Raw genomic sequence first — 13821 nt, 5'->3', positions numbered from 1 at the left:
GGATATTTCAAATGACAAGAAATTCTGAGCAGTGGTAAAGGAGCCAAAACGGGGCTGGCGAATAGCAGCAAAAAGGGCACGGGGGATACAGCAGTGTTCCTTGGAAAGGGAGAAAATGGGAAATCTCTGTCACAGCAACTTTCTCTGATGCAATCTCTCCAAAGTCTTTCCCCTCTCAGGCTAAATGCAATATTTATTGATTACTTCAAATCAATACAGTGAAAAAAATCCTACTTTTTAAAATATATTGATCTTTCCATATTTCTCAATAATTGATAATGATTAGACCATCTTTACTTTCACAAGTGGAATTGGAAAAGGAGGGAAAAGTTAATACGAATGTTGTAAAGATACCAATTTCCTCATCAGCCTCATGCTTAATAAGCACAGTACACCAAGACCCCACTTTGCAGTGGGAACTTAGTCAGGAACCCTGCAACCAGACTGTTTCCCGTACAGAGGTTTTTCAGTTTATTCTGTCAATAAAGCACACAACTCCCTCCCCATGCTCCCCAGTTAACAACTCCTCCCTGCCCCAGACTTTCAGGGACAGTCAGACCAGACCGCTGCATTCAGCTTCTCTGACTCAGATTTCCTCCCATTCACGGAATACGGACATTTCCAGTAACCTCTCAGATTAAGTCACATTTCCTCAGTCTGTGCATTAGAGTCAGTGACAACAACTTTGTCAATTCTCTGCTGCGGGATCCAGAATTCGCTGTTTCATTGACTTAAAATTCTAATGTTATACGTTTCCGTCCCTCTATCAAATATATCAGATATTCCTTTCAACTTTTCCTTTCTGCCCATAAAATAATTTTCATTTTTATCAGATCAGTGACTCATGTGTCTTTCTTGTACATCAGAGGAAACAGTGTAAGAGACATAGCATCTGGCAACATGCCCTTATTTGCCAGTGATTTTTATTTTCCCTTCATTATGGTTACTTGGTCAGTTTCTGTCTGTCATGGAGAATATTAATTAGAAACAGAGATGGCAATTTTGCAGTCCTGTCAGTATTTCTCCTGGCAGCTATAGCTAGGCAGAAGAAATTCCCTGAGACGTGGAAGTTAATATACAAAAGTAAAGCCGCTCCCTTTGAAACAGTATGAGGATTGCATATGAGAGATACACAATTCCAATATTCTGTGTGACCGTACCTATGTACGTGCATATAACCCCATATTTCATATATGTACACGTTTGTGTGAATATAACCACCTATTTTGTCTGTCTGGGTGCTGTTCCCGGTGCCTGTACGCGCGCTCCCTTCCCGCTGTACTGCAGCCAGACATTGTCAGTACTGTGTAACTAATGTATTCGCGCAGTATGCCTCACCTGAGAGACAAACCACAGGTACAAATCACTGCCTTTGTTAGCTTCCCAATTGGAAGTCATGCAAAAGGTTCTCCCTCAGAGCTATATCACCTACCCCAGGAATAATTCTCCCAAAGGTCAGTACCAAAAGGTAGAAAGCGGTCACCGAAGAGCGGATTCCTGTACAAGAAACCAAACACGTACACTGCCGTAGGACACCCAGGGTCAAAAACAGAGGGTCAGTGTCAGGAATCCGTATTTTCTTACTCTCACTGCAAGACCCTGTGCTGCAGGAAAGCACACAGCCCGCTGAATGGAACATCACTCAGACCAACACACATGGACAGAGGAAAGGGAACTTTCACTGCTTCAGAAGACAAATCCAAAACCTCAAGAGTGCGATGAGGGATAATTAATTCCTTTCTTTTGTTCATTTTTGTTCACTTTTGAGTCCATTACAAATATTAAGCTCTCCTTAAACTCCAGGGTGAAGGGAGTCACCTCTCCTCTCCTTGGTCATCGTCTCTCTCTCCATAGTTGCAAGGTGAAATACAGTTTCCAGGTAACTGTATGGATCCCCTATCGAGTGACTCCATCTCCCTCTCCAGCCACATTCTCTTTCCTCCCATTGTTTCCTATAGCTTAACAGGCAACTAAACAAGAAGAGGCAGTCTGCGATATTTTTAAATTCACTCTTAAATTAAGGTTTAATTTGACAACAAATGCTGCCCACATAATTAAAAGCATTTTTTTTTAAAAAGGAAAATAACTATGAAAATCTTTTTCAGTGTTTGGCAGTCAGGAAGAAGACTCGCTCCGAACAAAAAGCATGGTACACTCACACAACCAGGTAGCGATACAGGCACAACTACAATACCTGTATTTACCCGATACATTCATAAATAATTGTGTTACAGCGGAGGAAGAAGCGGCTCAAGAGGTACATATTGGGTCAACTCTTATCCTCAGCTACAAGAATGCAAGCCAAAATCTAACCCTAACAACACCAGAACATAAACCCAAGCAAAAACTGACACACTGCACATATACTTCAATTTTTCCATGGTTTAAGGCTTCTCACACCTTTTCTTTCTCTCACTAACTTTTCCCAGACTCAGCCATACTTCCCCACTTCATCACTGCACTCCTCTAATTAAAGAAAAATATGGATTGAAATATTTAAAATGGTATTTCTTGGTCTCCCTCCCCCAGCCTCATCAATGTTAGGATGGCAGCTAGCTGGCACACAGAGCCACATCAAGCTCTCCTCTCAACTAAAAGCACTCCAACAGTTTCTCATTGCAAAGAGCAGATCTCTGCCTACTGCAAAGCCGTGGATGCTCAGCAGCATTTCCCCAGGGCCACCTCCACCTGCCTGTTGGGTGGTCAAATGGTTGGGAACACGGTAAGGCTCTGTTCTGGGCTGGGAGCTGCCCGAGAGCCCCTGTGACATAGCACAGGGACAGCAATCCAACGTGCAGATCCCTTCTCACTGCGTTCATGCTGGTGGAGTTTCTTTTCTCAATTCCAAAAGTAGAACAAATAAAAGGAAAAAGTTGAGAGACACTATAGCAAGTGATTATGATCTGCCTTTTGACTGTGGCATTTTGTTCTGTTGTTTTGATGTTTTTTGTTTTTAAATGAAGGTAAATGCACTTTCTATTTTTTGACTTAAGATTAAAAGACTCCCAAGAGCATATAGAATGCATTTCCCCTAAGAAACAGTTTGCTTATTTTTAATTCAGAACGGAGCTGCCACAAGCGAAGCACCAGTAGGGAAAAGAAAATCACATGAGTTAGACTATTAATTTCTATTAACAATACTAAGTCACGTTTTAATGAAACTGCTGGAAGCCGGGGATTAAAGTAGGGAGAAACGAGTGTAAGGACAGACAATATCAGCAAGCAAGACAGACAGACGGATAAAGGGCAGCTGTAAAGAGGAAAGAGAGAGAAGTATCATTGCGGGTTTGGTTGGTTTCAAATATTTTAATTTTACTAAATAGAATGCGTTCTTAAAATAAACACACTGAAACAGGCAAATGACCTCACTCCTACCCCCTGCCCCCCTCCCGATGACACCACGGAACCCGTGGAGGTGACACACGGATTAAGACGAAAACACAAAAGGGGACTCCGCTCGGGGAGATCTGTCGGAGGGGAGAAACGCACACTGAACTGAAGCGCTCCAGTGAGCTGGATGCAAACGCTGAGAAGATTTTGCCTTGTTTCCGAACTTCCCCCAAAAAGATCAAACCAAACTTAACGGCTCTGAACGCAGCGTTACCGGGCACCGCTCCGCGCAGGATACAAAGAGCAGCGGTAGGTGCTGGGGGAGCTGCCAGCGGTCCCGGCTCGGGATGCTGCCGCCAGCCCCGCTGCTCTGCTCCTCCCCGGGCAGGCACCCCGGACAGCGAGCTGTGGGAAACCCCTTTTTCCGAAGGGGATTTCGGGCAAAATACGAGTTTTGTAACAACAACGACAAAAAAATCACAACAGTGTTTCAGCGGATCTACTTTCTGCAATTCTATATCTATCTCCTTATAGGCGCCTCGGAATCCATGTAATAAAAATTCTAGCACCGACGGAAAGTACAACTGTGCAGACTGGACTGCCAGCGCTCAGCGTCAGGCCGTTCCTAGGAGATGAAACGTTAGAGGGAGAAGTTACGGGGAAATAAAGCGCCGGCCCCGCGCACCGACTCCCGGCGCTCCCCCGCGGCACCTGCCCGCTCCTATCCCCGCGGCGAGGCAAGGGCGCGCCGGGTCACGGCCCCGTCCCGTCGCACCGGCAGCGGTGCCGGCCCCCGCCCGCTCGCGGCTCACCCGGCGCGGCACACTCACTGGTTGTGGTAGCCGAGCGGGTCAGAGATGCACAGCTCGGAAATGTCCATCAGTCCACTTTGAGCATTCCCGGTTGGAGAAGAAAAAAAAAAAAGAGAGAGAGAGAAAGAAAGAAAAGAAAGAAGGGGAACAACAAGAGGACAACTCGGGCGCCGGGCGTGGAGCCGCGGCAGGGAGCCGGCCGAGCCCGGCGGCAGGGCAGAGACGGACGGGCCGGGCCGGGCCCGCAGCTCCGCTGCGCTCCGCTCCGCGCCCGGACACTGGCAGCGGCGGGAGGCGGGCGGCGCGCAGGACCCAGCCACGGGGGATTTCGCCGCCCCGAGCCCCGCTGTAGCTTTAACACCGGGAGATGGATGGAGACGGGCGAGCGGCGATTGGCTCCCGCGCGGGGGCTGGGCTTGGAGCGCGGCTGGGGGAGGCACGACCGGGGGGGCCCGCTCCGGCCTCGCGGGCGCAGCGCTCCCGGGGGCGGCCCCGGGCCGGGCGGCGGCAGCGCCGGGACGCGCAAGGACGGCCCGCCGCTCGGCCCCGGCACGGGAAGCAGCGCAGCGGCGGCACGCGCGCCCCACGTCTCTCCCACCCTCCGAGAGCAGCGGCCGCAGAGTTTAGGGTTAGGGGAAACCCCGCGGAGCGGAGCCCCGGGAGCAGTTCATCCCGCGGGCGAGCACCCGGCGGGCAGCAGCGCACACGGCCCGCACACGCGTGGCACGGCGCGCCGCACCGCCCGGCTCCGCACGCACAGGCCGAGGCTCGCTGCCGCAGCCCCGCGCTACGCAGACAGCTCCCTGCACAGCCCCGCATCCTCGGTGCACGCGCGCGGACAAGCGCCCGATGCCAGTTTCAAAGCAGCACCGTTCAGATGTGACTTGGGTGCAGCCTGAGAGCACGCTGGAATGAACTGTGGCACTGAGACCAGAATCGCACGTTCGGGATAAAAGCGCGTATTGTCAGGCGCACACCCACAGGTACGGACCCTCAGAAACGTTCACAATCAAAACCAATGCAAAATAATCCTCACGAAAGACTTTTTCTATGCTCTGCGTATACACCCGCTGCCCCGTCACGGGGCTTTCACAATCCCCACACACATTTTCACACCCGTGTAACCTCACTGCCTTCCTACAGCAGCAGACCAGCTCCCAGCTGAAGAATCCTCTCTGTGCGAGCACACAAGCCTCAGCCTCCTAAAGGGCACGGATGCAAACCTCCCATGTCCCTCTCCTACACCTCTACTTCACGCTCAGGTTTCTGATGCTCAAATACACAAAAATAACCTTCACTGACAAACAAGAAACAGGCTTTTTTAAAAGGGAAATAAACACAACTGAATAAAGCTTCACTCTTCTATGTCAGGCAAATAAAAAGTTGGAGCATTAAGGATACTCCTTAATACAAGGCACAGAATCTATTTTGAGGCAAGAGTGTAACGCAGCAGGAGAAGCGATGATCCTCGAGAGCTTTACATATGGGAGGGGCCTATACAGCAAAAGAGGGAAACACAGTGGTTCAGCTGTAAACATGGCAATAAACATTATGTCGTAACGAAAGCTTTAGGCTAAGCCATATTAGGAGAAACTTGACGCGGATCGTATTCAAAAAAAGAGGAATAGTCAAATTCACAGCAAACAAAACCATCCTTCTTTGCTAAAGGCAGCACAGCTTTCTCAACAAATTCTCTTCCAGAGATCTTAACCACCAAGGAATATGCAACAAAAATACCATACAGATTGGTGGTAGGTCCTGCTGCGTCCCCTAATTGTGTGGGGACAAGCTGTGGGGTTCTGATCAACTTTCCTTAATACAAGACACGTGAAGAAGCCACTGAAAACAGTTTAGAAAATGGGAGACAGAGCAGGGACTTGTCCACAGTTTTAAAAGTAGATCTGAATCTGCTTACCTGAATGTTGCAGGTGACACAAAGTTCAGAGTATACATCTTTCCAGGAATCAGAGTTAAAGGAAATGGAATTGTACACACATACACTCTGTACTCCTAAGTGACACATCAGAACAGTGAAAACTCAAAGATGCTTTGACTGCCAGTAAGTCTGAAGACAAGGGCTCGGGGGCAACCTTAGCAGGACCCAGGATTAGGAGGAAGGGATCTCACCAACCACGAGAACCCTATTGCAACCATACACGATGAGGAAATGAGCACCAGTGCATTTCCTGCAGGGATTGGAGCTCAGAAGGACCTGCTGATGACCTGACTGTCCCATGAAGAGGATTCCTGACATAGCAAGAGAGGCTGGAGGAGGCACACGGTGTCAGGGCAGGGTGCAAGAGCAGCCAGGGTGTTTGCAGTGAGCTGATTTTGACTGAAAGCAATATTCTCTAGAAAGACACTCACTGTCTGCATACTGACTGTGCAGAATTAGTTCGACCGCAGGCTCTCAGTGAATGGGAGAGCAGAGTGGGATGGCTTGGCAGTCAGGTGTTGCTCTCCCAGTAGCTGATGTTTTAATTTTTCACTGTAAGTTTTATCCAGGCCGAGGTGAGGCAAGCAGGGAGCCATGTGATCGCCTGGCACAAGGTCTGCGGGGCCGAATTAGCTGATACCAGCAGTACAATGGTGGGTTTGTACTCTGGAAATGGGCTGCTGCTGACAGAGAACTGCCTGGGTAAGGTGGGTATTTACAAAGTGGTGCAGAAATGTAATGTTAATCTCTCCTGATCCAGTGCAAGTGAACAAATGAAGCTTCCTCCACCTGGAGAGAGGCTGAGCAGAGCCCTAGCTTCTTTACTCAGAAGGCTATAAAGGAATAACTTCTGCTGGCTGGGCCTGATCTGTGAGCTTGAATTCCCCAAGGAATACGATGAGTTCTGAGGGTTGACCTGGAAATTTCAGGAGGCCTCATCTTCCTGCGCTTCACCCTCTCTGCACACAGTGCTTGCTGAGCTCTTCTCACAGCTTTAGCCAAACTCTCTTCCATCCAAAGATCTTGAGATGGCCTTCCTTCCAATATGTGTGTTGTAAAAATGTGCCAGAATAAGTTTAGAAAGACTAAGATTTGGCTGTCAGATCCAAAAGCCTCAGTCTGGGTAAATACAAGGTAGAACTGCACACACAACAGCAAAGCTAGCTTGTCCTGCAAGCACAGCCCTTGCTGGCCTGTCTGAATCCTGCCCTGCAAGCGCTGCTCTCCCTCCAGAGGGGCAGGCACACCCCAGCCTGCTTGGTTTGCAGCCTCTGAGCAGAGCACACCTCAGGTAGATGCTGCCTGTTGGGTGGATCATCATAAGGCAGCCACTGGATTTTGAGGTCCCCAGTTCTTCTCTCACCTGATCCCAATGCAGAGCAATGACTTTCAATGAGTTAACTTAGAGCACAGTTAGAGTGCAGATGGAGTCCCAGCAGGACCGCTTCTTTGAGATACGCAATCTCCCCCTCCCCAAAAAGATGCCTTTCGTATTTCTGCTGGCTCTTCTAAGAGATGATGGATTAAGAATTTCTTGAGAAACTTTCTCCCATCCCTTAATGACTAAGCAATTTTCAGTGAATTAACTTTTTACTTTTTAAAATTTTTATCATGGAATAACGATCAGCTTTCCAGGAAGATGACTGATTGACTGACAGAAATTTCATTTGGACTAATATAGGAGCAACCTGCAAACCTTGCCAAACAAACCTGATTTCACCTGTTGATAAGGTTAGTTTTTTGTGAATAAGGAAAATACAGCAGCAGATAATATCTAGTTACTTTGGGGGGTTGAGGTTTTTTTTTCCTTTTATAAAGGCCCTACTATTGTGTTCTCATAAGGAAGTGAATGAGGTGCTGCACATGGCAAAAACCGTACCTACTTAGGAGAGCTAAGCTGAGCACAACAGACTTGTGTACACGCAGTTCTGCCTTGTCTGCTGGGCAAAGAGAAGCTCAACAAGAGGCCTTTCCCAGTCCCCATCTCATTTAAAGGAACAACAGTTACACAGGGTTCATTGGGATGAATTTAGAAGACAACCCTTCTACACTACAGATGCCAACAGTACAGCTGAAGTCCCTGTGTTGTGTGCCCTCAACCCTCTACCTTGTAAGTAGATCGGGACTCCATCCATGAGGACAAGACAGACTTCTCTATGTGGGGGCTCTGCTCTACTTTCCCTTACTACACTTGAACAAAACAGTTTGCTGTCTCCACCAAAGACAATTTGTTGTTCTCTACTGAACTCCATATTGATTTTTGCTTTCCTCAAAACACTCCTTATGGCTTTATAAACAATATGCTCTAAAAGGCATCACCACCACCACTGCTAAAGCTCAACATCTATTTAAACAGGAAATAGTTTTCATATAAATACTGCTCATCTGAACATCCTTAGACATGCTTCAAGCATTACCTAGTCTCTGAAACAGTTGTTATAATTCTCAACCTATAGACTGTCAAATCATATCATAAAGAGTTTGACTCGCCCAAGATCAACCTGTAAATTCTGTAGCACAGTGTAAGTCTGAATATGCGTCTTAACCCTTACTGTCCTGCTTTGCCTCAGAATTCTCTGTCCTAGAAATGTGACCTTTCATTAGTTTCCAGTTTTTTCCAGTTCTGTATTTGGATGCAACAGTATGAGACAGTCCCTCCATTGCTAATGAGAAGTTAACAACCCCTTTTTTCTTCTAGTAACACCTACTTCTGTAGGGCCAATGCTGATTTTTGTCCTTCCCTACTTGCTTTTGTCTTTGCAGTGTTTATAGCAGGATAAGCTCTGTTTCCAGAGCAGAACACGTTTCTGCTGGCATCTCAGATGAAAGTGCACAGACAGACATACACACAAAGAAAAGCCAGGCGAAGCTGCATTAACTTTTACAGAACTTAAAACAAGGCATCAAAATAAGAAGTAGACACTGTGTGTTTTACCAAATGGGAAACAATAAGGACAATGGGAAAAATATACGGTTTTCTAGATTTTTGAAGAGCTTGTAGTAAGAAATTTACTTTCTTTTGCATAAGAGGCAAGAGAGGAAAATTTTTTTGACTGGGTTTATGTCTTCTTGCATCATTAGTTTGCTTTTGTGTTTCATGTGGATTTCTATCCTCCCTTCTCAGAAATAATGCAATATATCTACTTTCATGTTTTGTCAACCTACTTCTTTGGCCAGAGTTTGGCTAGCTTTTGTTTAACTAAGCAGTCAGCAACGTTCCTCAAAAAAGGCAGGTAATTACAGAGGTAGACTGATCTTGGAGACTTTGAAAACCTGTGTCCCAGCTATAAATTTTGACCTGTTGCTGATCTGTATCCCCTAATGTATTACAGTAACCCTCAGCTGGGCCACCTTGGCCAAGCAGAACATGACCAAGACATTGACTGGAAAGTGATTTTATTCATATTGACAGCTACACATCATCTACTAGCTATTTTCGGACTCTCTCCAAATTGCAGCAAAGCAAAAATGAACGCTTCCCCATCCATAATCCCAGGTTCCCATAGAAGAGCAGTTGGGCTATTTGCTTGCATACTACTGGGAGCAGGGAGGGAAGACATGGCATCAAAAATTTTTGAAATTGCCTCTGCTTAGCTGCCACTGACATGACAAGCGTGGCTTTCCCAGTGTGGTAGTTCATCCTGTCAGATGGGACAAAGCCAAATGGCTTCAACCTTTCAATCTGAGTACACTACCTTAAAGTCTTTTATTGCAAAAGGCCAAAGTGGGAGATCAGGAGAACAGAGGATGCTTGAGAATGCTTTTTCATTTCTCTAATGTGGGGAGACTATTTGCTGCTTCTCTCTGCAGTCCTGGGCAACCTAACTAACCACTTCAGGACCCCAGCATTCACTGTACCAGCTTACTCACTGAACTGCTCACGAGAAATAGCTGTCTTGTCAAGAGAAAGAGCAGTTATTTACTGGTATGCTGCAAGGAAAGAATTAAAACGTGTTCACCTGTGCACTGATAATGCTGAATGTCTCAGCAGAGAGGGACTTAAAAGGAACCCAAATGTTTCAGAGTTACAGCTGTTAGAAAGCATCTCCAACACAGTGAAGATAGAAGACAATTTTTCCAAATCTGTGATGGAAACAGGAACTTCAGCACGTGCAAGATAACTTTTTTCTCAGCAACAGCAACGAAGCAGCTGCAGTGGCCCAGGCTTTCATGTTTGAATTCTACAACATGACAAAAAACAGTGGGTATGCGTGCAATTTCCTCTTAGCTGGCTTCTCTGTGAAGGTAACAAAGTTCTTTTGGAAAGTGACGTAGGCAGTTATAAAGCAAATCACTGAAAAGTTTCTATCCAGAGTGTATGGGATGAAGAGAGCAAGGATTAAAGGCTTTCTTTCCCCTGCCAGAACTTCCATCTAGCCTTGGTCAACAGAAGACTATTGACTTCACATGATCATCCAGGCCAAGTACAGAAGAGCTCAGTGACAGTGGATCTGTATGGAAATGTTTAACAGTGAGACAAACCTGCAGGTCCCAAGTGACCTCAGGAAACCTGATGGAAAACAATCTGGAAAAAAAGCAGATTATCACATGATCAGAACTGCCCTTCTGGTCACTTTCTCCAGCCCCAGAGTACCCCAGTTTCTAATAGTAAGGAGTTGTAGGTTTTGGCTAAATCCAGGCATGCCAGAGGCCAGTTTCCTTCTGACAGCTGTATGAGTAGCGGAATAACAGCAAGACCCCTCTGCTCTGGATCAGTTAAGTACACCTCCACTCTGAAGATCTGTTCTGTACTAACTTTTGTGTTTGAACAATGTAGATTTTTCACAACTCCCTCCTGAGTTTATTTATTACTTATACAACATTTATTTCACTTTCTCGACAAAAGCAAATTGGAAATAATTCATCACACCCTCAGCTCATATTTCATTAGACTGCTTTGCCAACAAACTGTATCCCAACCTTAACGTACTTTTAACTTCTGAGTCCCAACACCACATTCTTGTAGGAAAGCACACACTAGGAAATCACTGCTTTTGTCAGCAAGTCATTAATATTCAAAAACTATGCCTTCAGACCAGAAATGATCACAGTTACATGCGCTTTTTCAAACAAGAAATTGAAGAAGAACCAGAAAACCAATCCTTACCTATACCATACATACCTAATTGTCATTTAAGAGTGACAAGGCTACTCAGGACCATATAAACTTGTCTTCTTTAGCTATGTGATGTATGCACGTACAAGATCAAGAGGGTAGTCAGTCAAAAAGAGATGCATGCTGATTACCAGAAAGAAAGGTTCTCTATGCAAAGGTAAGGAGAAGCTCTACTTCTGCTAAGCAGCCCTGTGCACTCTAAAAGATAGCACTCGCTTTTGTGTGTGGAAATACAAGTCCCCAGACGTCTTTGTAAAGGTCCTATTGAGGTGACTTCCAAGTTTCTCAGAGATCCAGGCACAGAGAAAGTTGTGGGCTGCATTAAAGCCATCTCCTGATGGACTTGAGCACACGTCACTGTATTTCAGCTTATATGCCTTCAACCTTTCTGCATTGCCAGCTTTGCCATTCTTGTGGCAGCATTACAGAAAATTACTTTTCAGTATCATTGTTAAGGCAAACTCAAATCTCGGTCCCATGTGGCCTGAGGGTGACTTTGGTGCTACAGCTTCCTAGCAACAGATCCCCTTGGTCTCCACCACACTTACAAAGGAAAATCCAGTTTTGGTCTTTCACTCATCTCTTGAGCACTTCTATTGTAGTGATCAGGGGACTACCAATGCCCGTCTCTTTGCTCCTCTGTTGAACATACCAAACTTCCATTAAATATTTACAGTCAGCTGAAATCAGTAGAACTTAATTCATCTTTCAGACCTTGCTTATCAATGTTCAGCAATATAGCATAACTCACGTGGTTAGTAACTCAGTAAAGGGTAGGATTTATGCCAAGGCATAAGTTCCAGAGGTTGTTGTTACCAAGATCCTCCTGTATCCCCAGGAGGGATCCCCCCAGGGGATTCTGGGGCCAGAACTCCTCTTTGTTAAACCTGTGGCTGCTTCAGGCCAGAGAGAAGCCAGACAGAAGGAAGATGGTAGGCGAGAAAGACCATCACTTCTTCAAAAATAGAGATCTGCAAACTAGCCAATGATGTGGCATCCAGGAGACCCCGTCTGGCTTTCTAGAAGGAAGATACTAGGCAAGGGCACTCAGAGAGATCACTTGTTTTCTACAGGCTCACTGCATGAGGAGAAACATTAAATTGGTTAATCAAGCACCGTGGGAATGCATCAGTGACTTGCAACACAGCACGAGGCCTTGCTAGTACACGTCACGGACACCTGGCCATCAGCGTAAGGACATACAGAACAGACCTTGCATGTCCTACTGCCAAGCACATGTGTTCTACTTGCAGAGACAGTACTAATACTTCCAGAAATACAAAATGCTTCTGCATAGACACACCTAGGTGACACCCATCAGAGGAGCAATAAATATCTTCAGGTTTGCAGAGGGCTACATTCCAAGCACCTTTAGGTTTGATTACATACTTGCCATACAAAGACAACTTTTTTTTTTTAAAGCTACTACAGTTCATACATACAAAGTACAAGAACACCAGTGTAAGCCCCACATATTTGACCAGCTGTCAAATGCCCATTAATGAGATTCTGTAGATCAGCTGAACATGTAACTGAGAGTCTGCATTCCAAATTTACGTTCCCAAACTTTTTCCTGCTCTCTGTGAAGAAATGGACAGGCCTTCAGTAGAATAGAATAGGAGAGATCACTGGGAAGGGACACATAAAGATCATCAAGTCCAACTGCTTTAGCACTTCAGGGCTGACCAAAAGCTAGAGCAGATAATTAAGGGCATTATCCAAATGCCTCTTGAACACACACAGGCATAGGGCATTAACCACCTCTTTAGGAAGCCTGTTCCAGTGTTTGACCACCCGAACATTGTTCCTAGTGTCCAGTCTGAACCTCCTCTGGGGCATCTTTATGCCATTCTGCATGTCTTGTCATCAGTGACCAGGGAGCAGAGCTCGGCACCTCCCTCTCCACTTCCTCTCCTCAGGAAGTTGCAGAGAGCAATGTGGTCACCTCTTGGTCTCTGTTTCTTCAGACTCAGCAACCTGAGTGTCCTCAGCCTCTCCTCACAGGACATACCTTCCAGGCCTTTTACCAGCTTTCTTGCTGTCCTCCAGACACTTTCAAGCATCTTAACATCATTTTTATACCATGGATCCCAGAAGGACACACAATACTTGCTACATAAAGACAACTTTTTTTTTTTTGCACAATACTTGCATGTAGTAGTTAGCTCTTTCAACAGTAAAAGATATCCAAAATTACAGTGTACTTAGGAGTGCTGCTAGAGTTATTAAACTCCTATTACTTGTGAGGTATCCATGAGCATCACACCTGCCCAGTGCTCTCAAGCAAGGGTCAATGCTAGTTGCAATACTCGGGGAGATGCCCCGTAGAGGTTTGTCAGAATAAGCCACAGGGCAGCACGCTGGAGCCAGTATACTGCTTTACATGCAGTGCTACCATTTCACCTCACCCACAACTTTTGGCACAACCTAAACACTGCCCAAAACCCTCTCCCTGAGAAATTGTTCTTTCAAAAATCAGAGTAGAAGCTGGGTCATCAGATGAGGGTGAAATTGGTTTAAAAGCCATTAAGAAGAAAGCAACCCAGGCATTCAAGAGCAATCACAGCTGCTTGGGCTGATCAGGAGAGACAGAGGAAATTATTTATTTATGGAATTCCTGTTCTCCC

At 46.0% G+C, this 13821-nt stretch overlaps 1 protein-coding gene across 2 annotated transcripts in view; it reads right to left on the bottom strand.

The window, feature by feature from the left end:
- Positions 1 to 13821, bottom strand: part of ESRRB (estrogen related receptor beta) — a 156527-nt gene that overhangs the window by 71281 nt on the left and 71425 nt on the right. The window contains exon 1 of one of the 2 annotated variants that reach the window (XM_021402917.1): positions 4161 to 4389. The exons of the other annotated variant lie outside the window; for it this stretch is intronic. Within the exon in view, the coding sequence (XP_021258592.1) occupies positions 4161 to 4210 (50 nt within the window). The 5' untranslated portion in view covers positions 4211 to 4389. Of the gene's footprint in view, positions 1 to 4160; positions 4390 to 13821 lie in introns of those variants that run through there. 2 annotated transcript variants of the gene reach the window in all.

This window comes from Numida meleagris, chromosome 6 (assembly GCF_002078875.1).
Source record: "Numida meleagris isolate 19003 breed g44 Domestic line chromosome 6, NumMel1.0, whole genome shotgun sequence".
Lineage (NCBI taxonomy): Eukaryota > Metazoa > Chordata > Aves > Galliformes > Numididae > Numida > Numida meleagris.
This window is presented reverse-complemented; position numbering and strand designations above follow the sequence as displayed.